At 46.6% G+C, this 13,373-nt stretch overlaps 1 protein-coding gene across 17 annotated transcripts in view; it reads left to right on the top strand.

Annotated features, from left to right (window-relative positions):
- Positions 1-13,373, top strand: part of UNC80 (unc-80 subunit of NALCN channel complex) — a 240,601-nt gene that overhangs the window by 176,575 nt on the left and 50,653 nt on the right. For 12 of the 17 annotated variants that reach the window (XM_088474107.1, XM_088474108.1, XM_088474104.1 and 9 more), the window contains 4 exons: positions 955-1,120; positions 2,130-2,309; positions 4,474-4,612; positions 9,245-9,301. In XM_088474107.1, coding sequence (XP_088330233.1) covers positions 955-1,120; positions 2,130-2,309; positions 4,474-4,612; positions 9,245-9,301 — 542 coding nt within the window. The remainder of the gene's footprint in view (positions 1-954; positions 1,121-2,129; positions 2,310-4,473; positions 4,613-9,244; positions 9,302-13,373) is intronic. The other 5 variants (XM_088474115.1, XM_088474109.1, XM_088474103.1 and 2 more) reach the window with 2 other exon arrangements.

Genomic DNA, 13,373 nt, shown 5'->3' with positions numbered 1-13,373 from the left:
TAGGAGCCAGGCGTCCGCTGGTAACACAATCTCAGCGGGCGCCCGGCATAAGGAAGGTGCAGGGGGTGCGATCGCTGGGCCGGCGGGCCCCATAGCAACTGCACCCCCTGCACCCTCCATAGTTACGCCACTGGCTGCCGGGCCCGGCTGGGTGAGGTGACAAGTCACTTAACTGTGACTAATGTGCGGCGGCGGCGGCAGATGTATAGTAGAGGATGCCGCCAGACCTGTCACTGTGGCACTTGCGGCCAGGGGGTTAGTAGTAGTGGCTGGCAGTATGTAGCAGGCGCTGGGCGGGCCCCCCGAGTGTCCGGGCCCGGTACTGCAGTACCGGCAGTCCCCCCCTGATGGCGGCTCTGAGGACGCCCACTATGTTTTAGCGAGCTACAGCAAAGTGTGCTCGCAAATGTCTGAAGACGCCCCCTAGCCACTCGCAACACACGTCATCTCCAGGAAATGAAGGATTAATCTGGACCATCGGGAGCCATCGGAGCTGCTCGCAGCCCTTGGGGTTGCCTTAGCCTGCCGCAAGCACAGTGATCAGCGCTGGCTGAAATACATGCAGGTGACGTGTGCAATGACACTACTTTGCTAATTATGCACGCCCATTAACGCCGTATTGGCGGCCTGACACGCCTGCGTTCGCACATCCACTCCCCTGTTCCCAAGCACCTTCCCCTGTTACTACCCACAAACGGCGCTCAAAGCAGCGACCTGATAGTGGCTTACGAGCTACCAAAATCAGATTGCATCGAATGGCTTGTGCACGCGCACTGCGAATTATACGCATGCACAGAAGGGCGAAAATCGCTCAGAGCGAATCAGGTCCTTAGTCAGCTAAGCAGACCCAACCGTTCAGGCCGAGAGACTGAAACAGTCCATGCATAGTCGGTGTAAATGGTGGATTATGTGCTCTTTGTAGCCTGCCCAGTACTTTTTACCTCCTGCCCACAGTTATTGGCGCAGCCAGCAGAGACTCAGGATGAGCTAAGCGCACGGCAGCATATAGCAGACCAGCTGGAGCGCCGATTCATCCCGCGACCTCTTTGTAAGAGCTCCCTCATCAATGAGTTCAATAGTGAGTTGAAGATCCTTAAGGAGGCTGTGCACAGTGGCTCAGGTAAGGGCTGTCTATGACAGATAAATGTGATTACTGTCCAGGGTCATGGATGTGTTAGATGTGTAAAAGCTCCAAATACGACCCTAACAATGATCAAAATAAGAATATTGACAATTGACGTATTGATAATGATGACACTTTTGGGGTCTCGTGACGTTTTGCAATACAGATCGTATTTAACATAGGCAAGTATGGAAGGAGTAGACTTAGGGGAAGATTAATTAAACCTTCTAAAGACGACCAGTGGGAGTGTTTCCCCTAGCAACCAATCAGATAATAGCTATCATTTATCAAGTACATTCTACAGAATGATAGCTAGAAGCTGATTGGTTGCTATGGTCAACACCTCAATTTTTCCTCTTTTAAGGTTTAATAAATAAGTCTCTATCAGTGCTACGCACACTGAAGTATTGCAGCCTTAGGGGTATATTTACTAAAGGTCTACAATTTTGAGTATGGGCAGAACATACAGTATGATTGGAAGGTGACCACACATTGGCCTCTGTGTGCCGTCATCCCCTCTGCACTAATAGGGGTCAATCCTACTAGCCGCGAGGTACCTCTGAACGCAAGTATGTGCGGCTGAATATGAACTTACGGTGCCTTCAGACTCGCTGTTTTTTCTTCAAAGCCCCATAGGGCTTCGTACAGAAAGTTCTGTGGGTCCGGTGTGAGGGGCAACTGCAACTCCCCCCATAGACTGAAATGCAACCAGAAGTGATCCGAATGCTCAGACCATGAGACCATCTTTACTGATTAGAGTAAGAGGATTCATTGCAGAGCTATATCTGTCACACACAAGCCTTATCGAACACTCTAAAGAAGACAAGTGGAGAAGTTGCCCCAAAGCATCTAATCAGCTTCTGGCTGTGCTCTTGTAGCTACGCTGGATAATGATTTGTATGTCTTAAATGTTATTGATAGCAATATCTTCCATAGGCAAAGGCATGTATAAGGCGTAGGAGGCATTTATGTCCTTTTCACTAAAGCTCCTGTCGGGTTGTTATAGCATACCAAGGGAAGACGTCTATCAGCACCGTTGGTACCTCCACCTCTGCGTACCGCCTAAGTTTGGCTACAATGTCCCGCTCCAACACGGGCACGGGGACCGTCTGGGAACAGGAGAGTGAGCACTCTCAGCAAGCCTCGCAGGACACACTCAGCCGCACCGATGAGGAGGAGGAAGACAGTAAGTAGCCGTGTTGTCTAATAAAGGAGTAAAAAGACTCCTAGCACAATATGTTTCTCCTGCTAAACTGAAATTCTGAATGACATACGGACATTTCATGTATCCACAACAAGAGCTGCAAAACAAGGACGTTCAACTGCATTACTAAGTGAAATTAAAAACACAACATTAGTTGCGATAAGGGTGATTTACTAAGTTGCAAAAAGGCCTGGACCTATAACGTAATGTACAAAATATCACAGTATTATAATGTGAACAAGCTCATTCAGAAATGCCCAGGTGGAATAGAACCTGCAAAAAACATGCACCGAATGCTCAGTGTGTCCAAGTCTACATTTGCATGACCACGCCCCTTACTGTACTAAGCTTACACTTGCCCACCCCCTCCTGTTCCATTCCACCTCTCTAAGGGGCAAATTTACTAAGATGGGAGTTCTATTTAAGAAGTGATGTTGCCATAGCAACCAATCAGATTCTACTTCTCATTTCTCTATCACCTCTTAGAAGATAATACCTGGAATCTGATAGGTTGCTATGGGCAACATCACTACTTAATAGAACCATCTTCGTAAATTTACCGCTAAGTGTTGGAAGACGTAACCTAAAAATGCGATCAGCTCAGCATACGGAAGCAGGCACAAAGTGTTCTTTTGAGCATATGTGCAGTATGACAATACGTATTTTATGCAAGTGAATAAAAAAACACATATCTGTCCAACTTAACATGAATCACTGTGTGGTTAATGTCTAAATACTAATATATGTACAGTTTGTTAATGTATGTTAAAGTGCAAATATCAATCTTGTACTTTTTCAGAAATATGTAGTTAGCCGACATGGGACCTGATTTAGGAATGTGCGCTTTTACCCAGCACAAGTATGCTAATGCCTGCAGGAGGCGCCGAAGGAAATAGACGCCTCCTGTCGGTATCTCGGAACATTTTAGCTGCCGACACAGATCAGATCAACATGGCGACCATTTACGTCGGACGACGTAGACACTGGCTTCGGCAATCCCAGAAAACTGTGCCAAAACGCCCTCGTTTTCTGGAAACACAGGCAGCGCCGCACCTGTCCCCAAACGGCCGCAGGATGTCAATCATCCTGCCGCTTAGGGAGGGACTACGACCGCCGTCACAGTCAGTGATGGGCACATAAGTAGTATGGATCCTGCGCATGCGCCGTTCATTAAACATTGGAGTCATGCGTAAACCATCGGGTTGGCGCACAATAATGAAATCACAATGTGTGGCACCTGCTGATTTATATTTACATGTACTGCTACATTTGTGGAAGGATTTAAAAACCCTTTTACCACTAGTTTAGGGGGTTATGACCTCTGTTCAGTGTTAAACTCATCTTACCGCTGTTTATGTCTAAGCAGCTTGCGCCATCTAAAGATGGCGTTAGCAGCACGCTCCGCATTGCCGGCAATGGGGGGCCAGCAAAGCCTTTTCGGCTTCAGTGAACCCCTCCAGGCTTTGCTGAGTCCCCGCCAGGTTGAAGCACAATGCGTATATGCAAATGGCCGTCGAGTACGCGGCCCAACAACAGCGATGTTAAGCTGCTGGCATCACAGTAGAGAAGGACACTATGGAGGAGGGGGACACCACTGGACAAGTAAGTCATCTTAAATACCGGCGGTATATTCGTAAGTAAGAAACGCAGTAACACTAAACGAAATATGCCAACTGCATATGCCATTGTTATTAAATGGAGACCTTAATAATTACAAGAGGGAGGAAATATAAACGAGCACAGAGACCAACCACTTATCGCCATTGTTTTCTAGTTATTTTTATAAAAATAATAAAAATAATAATAATCTGATAAACTCTCCGCCTACTCTCTTTTTCCACCGATCACTCCCTTCTTCCCGTCTGACTTCCCTTTTTCTTGTCTTTTTTCTTGTCTTGTTTATACTTTTTATTCTTCTTTTTTCTGTTTATTGGTTTATTGAACCATTGTCATTTTTTGTTTTCATTTACTATTGTATTATAAGTCTGTTTGTATTATTCAAAATGGAATAACTTATTGCAATTATCTATATTGACTTCATTTTTTGCATTCCATAGAGATATACCTTGTCTTCTTTCAGTAAAAACAGTTTGCATAAAAGAAAAGAAAATAAATAAATAATAATAATCTTTCTCTTTGCTTCTAGATGACTCAGTGAGCATGCCCAGTGTGGTAAGTGAGCAGGACACGTACCTCTTGAGTGCCATTGGCAGAAGACGCTTCTCCAGTCACGCGTCCAGCATGTCTGTTCCCCAGGCTGAGGGTGGCATGCTTCCCAGCCAAAGGTAAACTGTGCTGTCCTTCCATCGCCCTCCTGGTCAGGAACCCATGTAGGATGGAGACTAGATTACCTCTGGGTCTATGTCAGTGGTGGTAGCTAACATGATAACAGTCCGGAAACCAATCGCACAATAGCTGCTAGATACGTATGAAACATACGATGATGAGAAGAAGAATCAACTAAATAATAACAATAATCATAATAATAATCATAATAATCATAATAATAATAATCCTAATAATGATAATAATAAAAATAATTATCATAATAAATAACTATCTCTTGGCTAAAATTTCCAATTAGGATTTCTGTTTCTTTTCATTTTACTGCTGATTAAATGCCTTTAAATTTACGTTCATCATTCATCATTACGGATTGTAATAAATAAAATTGCTGATGGTAGGTAATGACTGAACCAGCGATGCATGCTATGGGGCTTGCTTCAGAGTTGTGCGCTAATGCTCCTGCGGCTGAGATCTTCGCAGCCGTGGATGTGCAGAAATAGGCTAATGCAGCAGCGGCTGGGAATTGTACTCTGAGACGCCCACCTGAGCCATCGTAGCTGTCCGCAACTGCACGTACGCATCATCGGACGCAGATCAAGCAGACATCGACTCCTTGAAATACTCTATGGTCACTCACAATGGCCGCCATTATCGAGACCCCGGAGCCATGTTTCCTGCATACGGGATCGCAGAACGTGACACGTCTCCGGAACAGTCGAGACGCGCTAACGTTTTTAACCGACACTTCCCGTTGCCTCCCTCAAACGCTCCCTGCCTGTAAGTCGCACTGCGAATAAAGACTGGTAGCATGCGAATACGGTAATGTAGTTTGACGCATGCGCAATGTGACTCAGATGCGCGAAATCGCTCCATTTGCGAAAGCATCAGCATAGCGTACAAGTCTGAGTGAGGCCCTTTGTGTTGCTAGCTGGTGAACCATGCACAGTAATACAGAATAATACCTTCTTCTACTGATGTTAGTAGTATTACAGTAATGATTAGGGATATGTTTATGTATCTCATGAGTTTCGTCCATGTTAGATGTTGTTACCTTGGCTGATTGTGGACCAGGACATACTGATGTGTTGGATGCCACCGGCACTCTTGAATACTAAATAAAGTGACTTTGACATTTGATTGTATATAATCCTGATGTTGGCATTGATATACACTGTTTAGATTATTAATATGACAGTTATAAGGGACATGGGGGTCTAGTTACTAAGCAGTGTTAGGAGACAGAGTGAAAAGTGATAAGGTACCAGCCAATCAGCTCCCAACTGTCATTTTTCAAACACAGCCTGTGAGATGACAGTTGGGAGCTGATTGACACTGCTTAGTAAATAGACCCCATGGTCACGATTTCCAAGTATTACTGCTATTGATTGATTAAAGCAGCAGAACTAGCGTTTCTTGTTTTCCTTTTCTTCCCAAATTTTTAAATCATTCGCATTATGGAACTCGAAATTTTCAGTGACGACATCCTCAAGCTCTAAGGGTTTGTGTCCTCCAAGAAAGGGCACAAACACACCCGAAAACTTTAATTACATCACGATCGTAGCAAATGAATACCAGATTGTGCTATAAGCTGCTTAGCAATACGTTTTCAGATTTACAAAGACCATATAAACATAAATATATATATACGGCCTGATTCAGAGCGATCCGCAGTTTAGCTGCGGCTGCATTGCGCGCCGGGGAAATAAATGCGCATAGTCGTCTGTGTTCAGAGCTGTCTACACCAGTCCATACATCCGCTCGGGAAGTAGCTTGCGGATTTGCACCAGCCCTATCCTGAGTGCAAGAGGTCTGGCTGATCTATGTGTACGCTCTACATGGCTTAGGGCCTGAAAAAGAGATGGCCTGATTGCCGAGCAGCACACAAGGGGGCGCACAATTCCGTTAACCTAAAATGCAAGCGCAGCAGGAGGTGTGTGTAGGAAACAGACACCTCCTTGCTGCATCTGCGTGATCCCAGCGTTGCGACCGAGGTCGCAGCCTGGCATCACCATCACAACCATGGCGACCATCGGATGCAATGGTTGCCCTTTTTGGCCAGGCTGTGGTGGCTGAATCTTACCGCAACCTGACCGGATCCTGGCCACTTGCGAGGCCAGGAAATCTTCATCCACCAACTCAAACCCTGGCCTCATCTCTCCCGGGAATACTGCCCAGGAACGCCCCCGCTCCGCCTCCCGAACGCTGTAGCCTGTCTTTCAGGCTGCGGCTGGTAGGCACTACGAGTGCACTCTCAGATGGAGGTCTGCACACTCGCAGTCCTCTAACAATAGGAGATCTGTACTAACCATCAGTATTCTTTGCACGAACACCCATTTGCCGCCCAGTTACACTTGGTAACCCACAGGGGAGATTGGTAGAGGTGCAAGTGACCCTGAATCACCAGTAATTACTGGACGCTAAGTATGCTGGCTCCGATGCATGCACAGGCGCGAAAAATCTGTTTGCAAAGTGGACTTGTGTGCAATGCTCAATCGGACCCGTAATGGTGACTTCAGAATCTGACCACGATAAATTTCCGTAGCTCAGTAAGACATATAGGGACTGATTCTGAGGTGGAGGCTGCTGCGTCCGCTCTTGCGTGTGTTGCTGGAGTTGCGTCTGCGATAACATGCAAATTCTGGTATCGGCCCGCCCCTGTTGTAGTACCTGTCGTCTGAGTGTGCAAGCGCTGAGATGCCCACTTTCTGCGTCTCTGCATACCATAACAACGCCGGTGATTCTCCACACGCCACCATTGGCGCACCATCACAGACACCACCCATACCTGCCCTAACACTGTGGCAGGTGCAACGTCTCTGTGTGAACATGGGCCTCTGTGGCTGCGGCTCTGCGTCGGAGAACGCAGCCGTTTTCACTGACACGCCCTCGTCCATCCCATAACACGCAGTTGCGAATAATCGCTCAGCCACATGACCATCGGCATTGTGTTTGGATTGCCCACGTCTATGAATCAGGCCCATAATCTGCATTTGAAATGGAAATGGCTGCCCAAAAATTGCCACGCACCTGTCAGAAAACTAATCGGGAGTCAGGACTGTAAAGAAATTCACAGGTGTGACAGAATTAGGGTTCATCTATGAATCAGGCCCTGTATACAAGTAAAACAAACTTGGGAAGTTGTGGAGTCTGACGGCCTGATTCAGACACGCTCGCGAGCGTACATGCATCTGCGGTCCCAGTGCCAGCGCCGAGTGTGATGGTCATTGCCCTCGGCCAGCTTACATAGCCTGGCTGTCAGAACCCCTATGCCAGGTCCAGGAAGTCTGCGGCCAAAGTTTAGCCCCCGCTTTCTACTACCGTCCTGGTCGCCAGCCCCGCTCCGTCCACAAAACGCCACCGCATGTCAATCCTTCTGCGGCTAAGGGGGGAAGGGGAAGGCTGCAAGCGATCACGCAATATCCGTTCTTTACAGGTGCAGAATGGGTCCTTCCCATGAGCAGACCCACAACAATCGCATATATACGTAAACCATCGGGTTTACGTACATACCTGAATCAGGCCCTGGGCTCATTATTTCATTGTATGGAAAGAATCAAGGTGTTCTGCTCAATTCTAATGGCCAATTTGATAAAAAGAAATACATTCCTCGCGTACCACCAAAAGGAAGGAAACCCTAATAAAACGTATTTTAATTCACGGAAAAGTGACTCAAGATAAATTAGACGGGTTAGGTATGGGATCCCGATGGTCAGAATCCCGACAGCTTTAGGTAAGTAAGGTAAGGCTAACCCTTACCCCTCCCTCCCTGGTGACTAACCCTAAGTTCACCCGCGCCGGTGCCTAACCTTAACCCTCCATCCTTAGTCCCTATGCTCCCCCTCGCTGGTGCCTAACCTTAACCATCCCTGCTTAGAGCCTAACCCTAAACTCCCAATCGCCGGTGCTTAACCTTAGCCTTCCCCCCTTAGTGCCTAACCCTAAGCTCCCCCTCGCCGGTTCTTAACCTTAACCCTCCCTCCTTAGTCCCTAACCTCCCTCTTGCCGGTGCCTTACCCTAACCCTCCCTGCTTAGTGCCTAACCCTAACCTCCCAACTTAGTGCCTATACATAACCTCCCCCTGCCCGGTGGTTAAGCCTAACCCTCCCCTAACCCCCGATACTTATCTTCGGGATGCCGGCGGTCGGGATTCTGGCGCCATTATTTCAACCGTCGGTATCTCACACGCCAGGATGCTGACTACATCATAAACTCATTGGACGAGTTTTTAAGGTGCAAACTGCCTCCATGTATAATTATTGTGATTATAAAACAGAATTCTGTACTGTCACACGGTCCACGTTCCTAGTACTGCTGCTTTAATCCTCAGGCCATGGACCATAGGCTCTTGCTTGTTCTCCTTAGCTCCTGTTACTCCATTTTTTGGCACTGCGTTCCCCCCCTCCCCAGCAAGCTCTCTCTCTGCCCCTACTCCTGTAGCTCGGAAAGTGCAGAATGCCATGAACTGTAGATGATTTGCCGTTGTTTTGTTCAGTTCTTTTAGTTACATATTTTGGTACTTTTTATCGTTTTGCATGTTGATTTTCTGTGTTTTTTTTTTTTTTTTCGTTTGTTAGTTTTTTGTTTGCTTTTTCTTTCCCTTCAATGCTTCATCTCCCTCCCCCTCCTGCAGTGAACCTAATGTTCTCGACGACACCCATGGGCGTGATGGCGCGATCAGCCTGTCTAGGTATGAATGCTTCCTGTGTGTCATTGTGATGTCGGAGGGTAGAGAGAGGATGGAGGCCAGACTGCAAAGCTGGAAGCTCTCTCTCCTCACTCTCACTCCTATTCTGTCTCTCCACAATATTTTCCATGTCCCATTTCGATTGGACGTAAAAGGTGCAATCGCTCTCTGGCTAAAAGTAGCTCCCACGATAGTTACAGAACGCCATGCCTAGCGAGTAATCACTTCCTGTCAGAAGACATTTATGTTTAGGATGATCTCTGTCGGCTTCCTGCACTGCTACTTGCATGCCCTGGTTTCGGAGTTTCTATAGTATAGTTTTTAGTGGTATAGCTTTTTGTTAAACACTGGGGCCAGAGGTGGTTTAATGCCCAGTGAAAGGCCCATATGCTGCGCCTACAGCATACAGTGAAACCCCCCCCTCTTACCCTCTGCCGGCGACACAATCGTTCCAGTCATAATCAGGAATGTGGCACATGCTCAGTAGGTAGCAAGAGCTGTGGTAGAATGCCAACGTCTTTGTTATCACTAGCCGATGCCATCTTAAGAATATGGCACCACTGGCACATTATATAGGGAGCGTCGGAATGATTTTATGTTGGGGGAGGGCAATATAAAATTGTTCCGACGCCCCTGCCCGCCCCCTCCTTCCCTCTCTCTCTTACTTGTTACTGGGCACTCAGGGAATGGAGTAGCGGGCGCGGACGGTCAGGGGCTGCGCTTTATAACAATGGGTTGCACAGCCCCTGCATCGCACATTACACCTCCTCTGTGCGGTGCAGCCTATTGCTATAAAGTACAGCCCCTGACCGTCCGCGGCTGATGCTCCTTTCAAATGTTTGGGGGGGGTCAGGGGGCTCCTCCGTTACAACGCCCATGGGGCCACACACCCTGCACCCGTTATAGATAAGCCTCTAACTGGGGCCTGAAGGGGGCTGAGAACTGTACCGGTTGGCATAGTACTTCTTGCATGAAATCGCTGTATGCACGCTCATATCTGCCCACACATGTTTGCAAGATTCTGCCAATTACACCTGCTGGCATAGGTGGGATAGAGGCGTTGCGACATGGAACGACTACAGCACAGACAAAGAAGCATATGCACCTGGGAAAGACACATTATTTCCAGGTGGCCGGGGGCAGGTACAAATAGTGAATGATGCAGAAGATGATCCCCAGCATTAGTGAAGTGCGAGTGGGTTGTGTAAGATGTAGACCTGGTAAAAAGAAAACCAGGCGAATATGTCATTGACTGAAATGCATCTTTTTTTTTTTTTTGTTCATCAATATCTTTATTGACCATATAGGAAAGGTTCCTGGACTGCACACCCTGGCAGCCATCTTAAGATAGATTTCACTTTGCATAAGGCCACAGTTGTAGCTTTATCAATGAACACAAATTGCTTTTGCAGTTTGTGTTGCAATTGAGTTGAATTCTACTTCAGCCCCTAAAGCAGAGGTTCCCAAACTCCACCGTGACAGTCCAGGTTTTAAGGATATCCGTGCTGGAGTCTAGAGCAGTGATTCCCAACCTCGGTCCTCAAGGCACACTAACAGTCCTGATATCCATGATTGTGCACAGATGGTTAAATCAAATAAACTGAGGTACTAAATAAGTCACTTGTACTCAAGTATGGCTATCCCTAAAACCTGGACTGTTAGTGTGCCTTGAGGATCGTGGTTGGGAACCCCTGGTCTAGAGTGTTAGATCAAATTGACTAATTAAGTACTAATTAAGTCACCCGTCCATGAGCATGGATATCCTTAAAACATGGACTGTAATGGTGGAGTTTGGGAACCGCTGCCCAAAAGGTTTTCTTTAAAGGTAAAATACTAAAGGTATACATAATAGTAGTTGTACAATATATAAAGAAATGTGAATCTGTGTACAGTATTTATTAGCTGCCTGGCAAACTGATTCGCTTTAGAACGGGCATTGCCAACAATATTAAAAATGCTGTCAAAATCAGTTCTCATGGAAAAGACAGATGATTACTCCTAACCATGAGAGTACATGTGAAGTTGCTCAGAGAGAGTTTCCACCTTTACCGTTCTAACTCGTGAATCATTACAACTGTGACTGTGTGCCTAGGACTGTTCAATCTCTCACCTGTTCCTTACCAGGGGCCATTAGAAAGGGATCTGATAAACTGCTTGCACAATAAAATCAGACGTTAAAGTCGGGGTCTATTAATGAGAACTCGTTTTAGTAAATCTGTCACTCTACGAACACCATACGGACGGACGCGGCTCTGCAATAATGCAGAATTTGGGTCCGTCCATATAGGAATTGGGCAATATTGGAATCTACTTCATTACAGCTGTTTGTTTGAGATATAATATTACATTTCGGCACAAAGCTTCATCATGGCATTGACAATCCTTATCCCTATTCTGGAGAGTATACTAGTCATATTCTGCGCCAAAATATTATTGCCCACCATCGTTTCAACCATGGCTTTCCCCTGATACAAAGGAGACGCTGAGAGACGCTCTGTTAGTACAATGGTCAGTGGTCATTGTCTGTAGATTGTATCTAGCACTATATTCCATAACCATTAGAACGATGTATTTGGTGTCCCATTGTCATTCTTCATTGTCAGTGTTACTAATGTGTAATTATGCTGTTTAGCGACTTAGAAGACCGACAGAGACCGTCTTAAAATGCCTTAGTCGCCGACTGACAGTTCAGGAGAATTTTTTGTGGGCTGACCATAGATTCTTAGTTGCAGTATCCTCAACATTGGGCCTGAGTCTGGCAACAAGTGCCGGCATATGCAGACGTCGGCAGATTTGCTAATGTATGCAAATGCGGGTATCCATCCGTCTATACCAGTGTCTGGCTGTCTGCATATGTATCATTAGTATCGCCACTTGCACCCATCCCATGCTTGGTACAATAGACCCAGCTGAAACAGTCGTCCCATCTCCGTCCGCACGCCTCATACAAGCCCGGAAGTCTGGCTACACTCCCAAGGCATTCCCATGAGACGCATCTGTTCTGTCCGTCCATAGGTAACTGCCCAGAAACACCTATTTCACAGACCGAAAGCTCCGGCCTTGCAGGGAGCGAGACGTCCGCTCTCGTATCCTCTGTCAAGGGATGTATTTGCATGGTACGCGATTGTGCAGTCTGCGATTGCGTGATCTGCTGATAATCGCAGGATGCGCCCGCTTTTGGAATTGCGTACCAGAATCAGGCCCAATGTCTGCTGTCCCAGAATGTCAAGGAGGTTCACGAACTTTTCGGAGTTCGCCCAGACTCCCTGGAAAGTAGACCAACCCACCAGAAGCCCGGTAAAGTGAACAAGGGAAAGATTACTTGCCTTCACGACTTCCTTGCTGCACTGCGTGAAACTGCTGCATTTTGGGCCGGACGCGGACGATGATGATGTAAATCTATTTGCCTGTCCCCCCCCAACACTTGCATCTTCGACTTCACCTCCAAATGTAGACAAGTATCTACCAGTTGAATGCCCACAGTGGAGGCAGCCATTTAGTGGGGTTACCCAATAACAGTGACATCACTGCGGCATTACGTGAATCAGAGACATTGCTGGTCGCTAGCGAATTGTTACATTGCGTCCAGATTGTTTGCCTCCACTATATGACCGGCGTACTTTAAACTCCTGCCTCGCTCATCTGAGACACCGAGTGTTTCACAGCTAATAACCTTTTAAAAACTTGAAAGGCTTTATCACTTCAGTCCTCTAACTGCCAGGCACACGGGGATAATTTATATACTTAATATTTATTTTAGATTTGTTTGATGGCCCAGTGTTCCGTGTGATCCTGAAATAGCCCAGCTCCCCGCAGCATCTTCTGTATGAGAACAAACATCATAAACAGACTTTTAGCGGGCATATAACACAAGCTGTGCTGGCACCATTTTGGATTAAGCTGTACGAGCCAGTTTTACTGCCACTCTTCTAAATGAGACGCAGTGGTCTCCTGATGGAGAGGAATCTGAAATGAATCCAATTACCTGTTTGATCGATCCCATGTTTTCTTCCTTTTTGCTTTATTAAAACAAAACAAAACCAAAGTGAAACAATAACGTTGCTACGAGCTGTGA

The sequence above is a fragment of the Taudactylus pleione genome, unplaced genomic scaffold (genome assembly GCF_031769625.1).
Source record: "Taudactylus pleione unplaced genomic scaffold, aTauple2 ptg000147l, whole genome shotgun sequence".
Classification (NCBI taxonomy): domain Eukaryota; kingdom Metazoa; phylum Chordata; class Amphibia; order Anura; family Myobatrachidae; genus Taudactylus; species Taudactylus pleione.
This window is presented reverse-complemented; position numbering and strand designations above follow the sequence as displayed.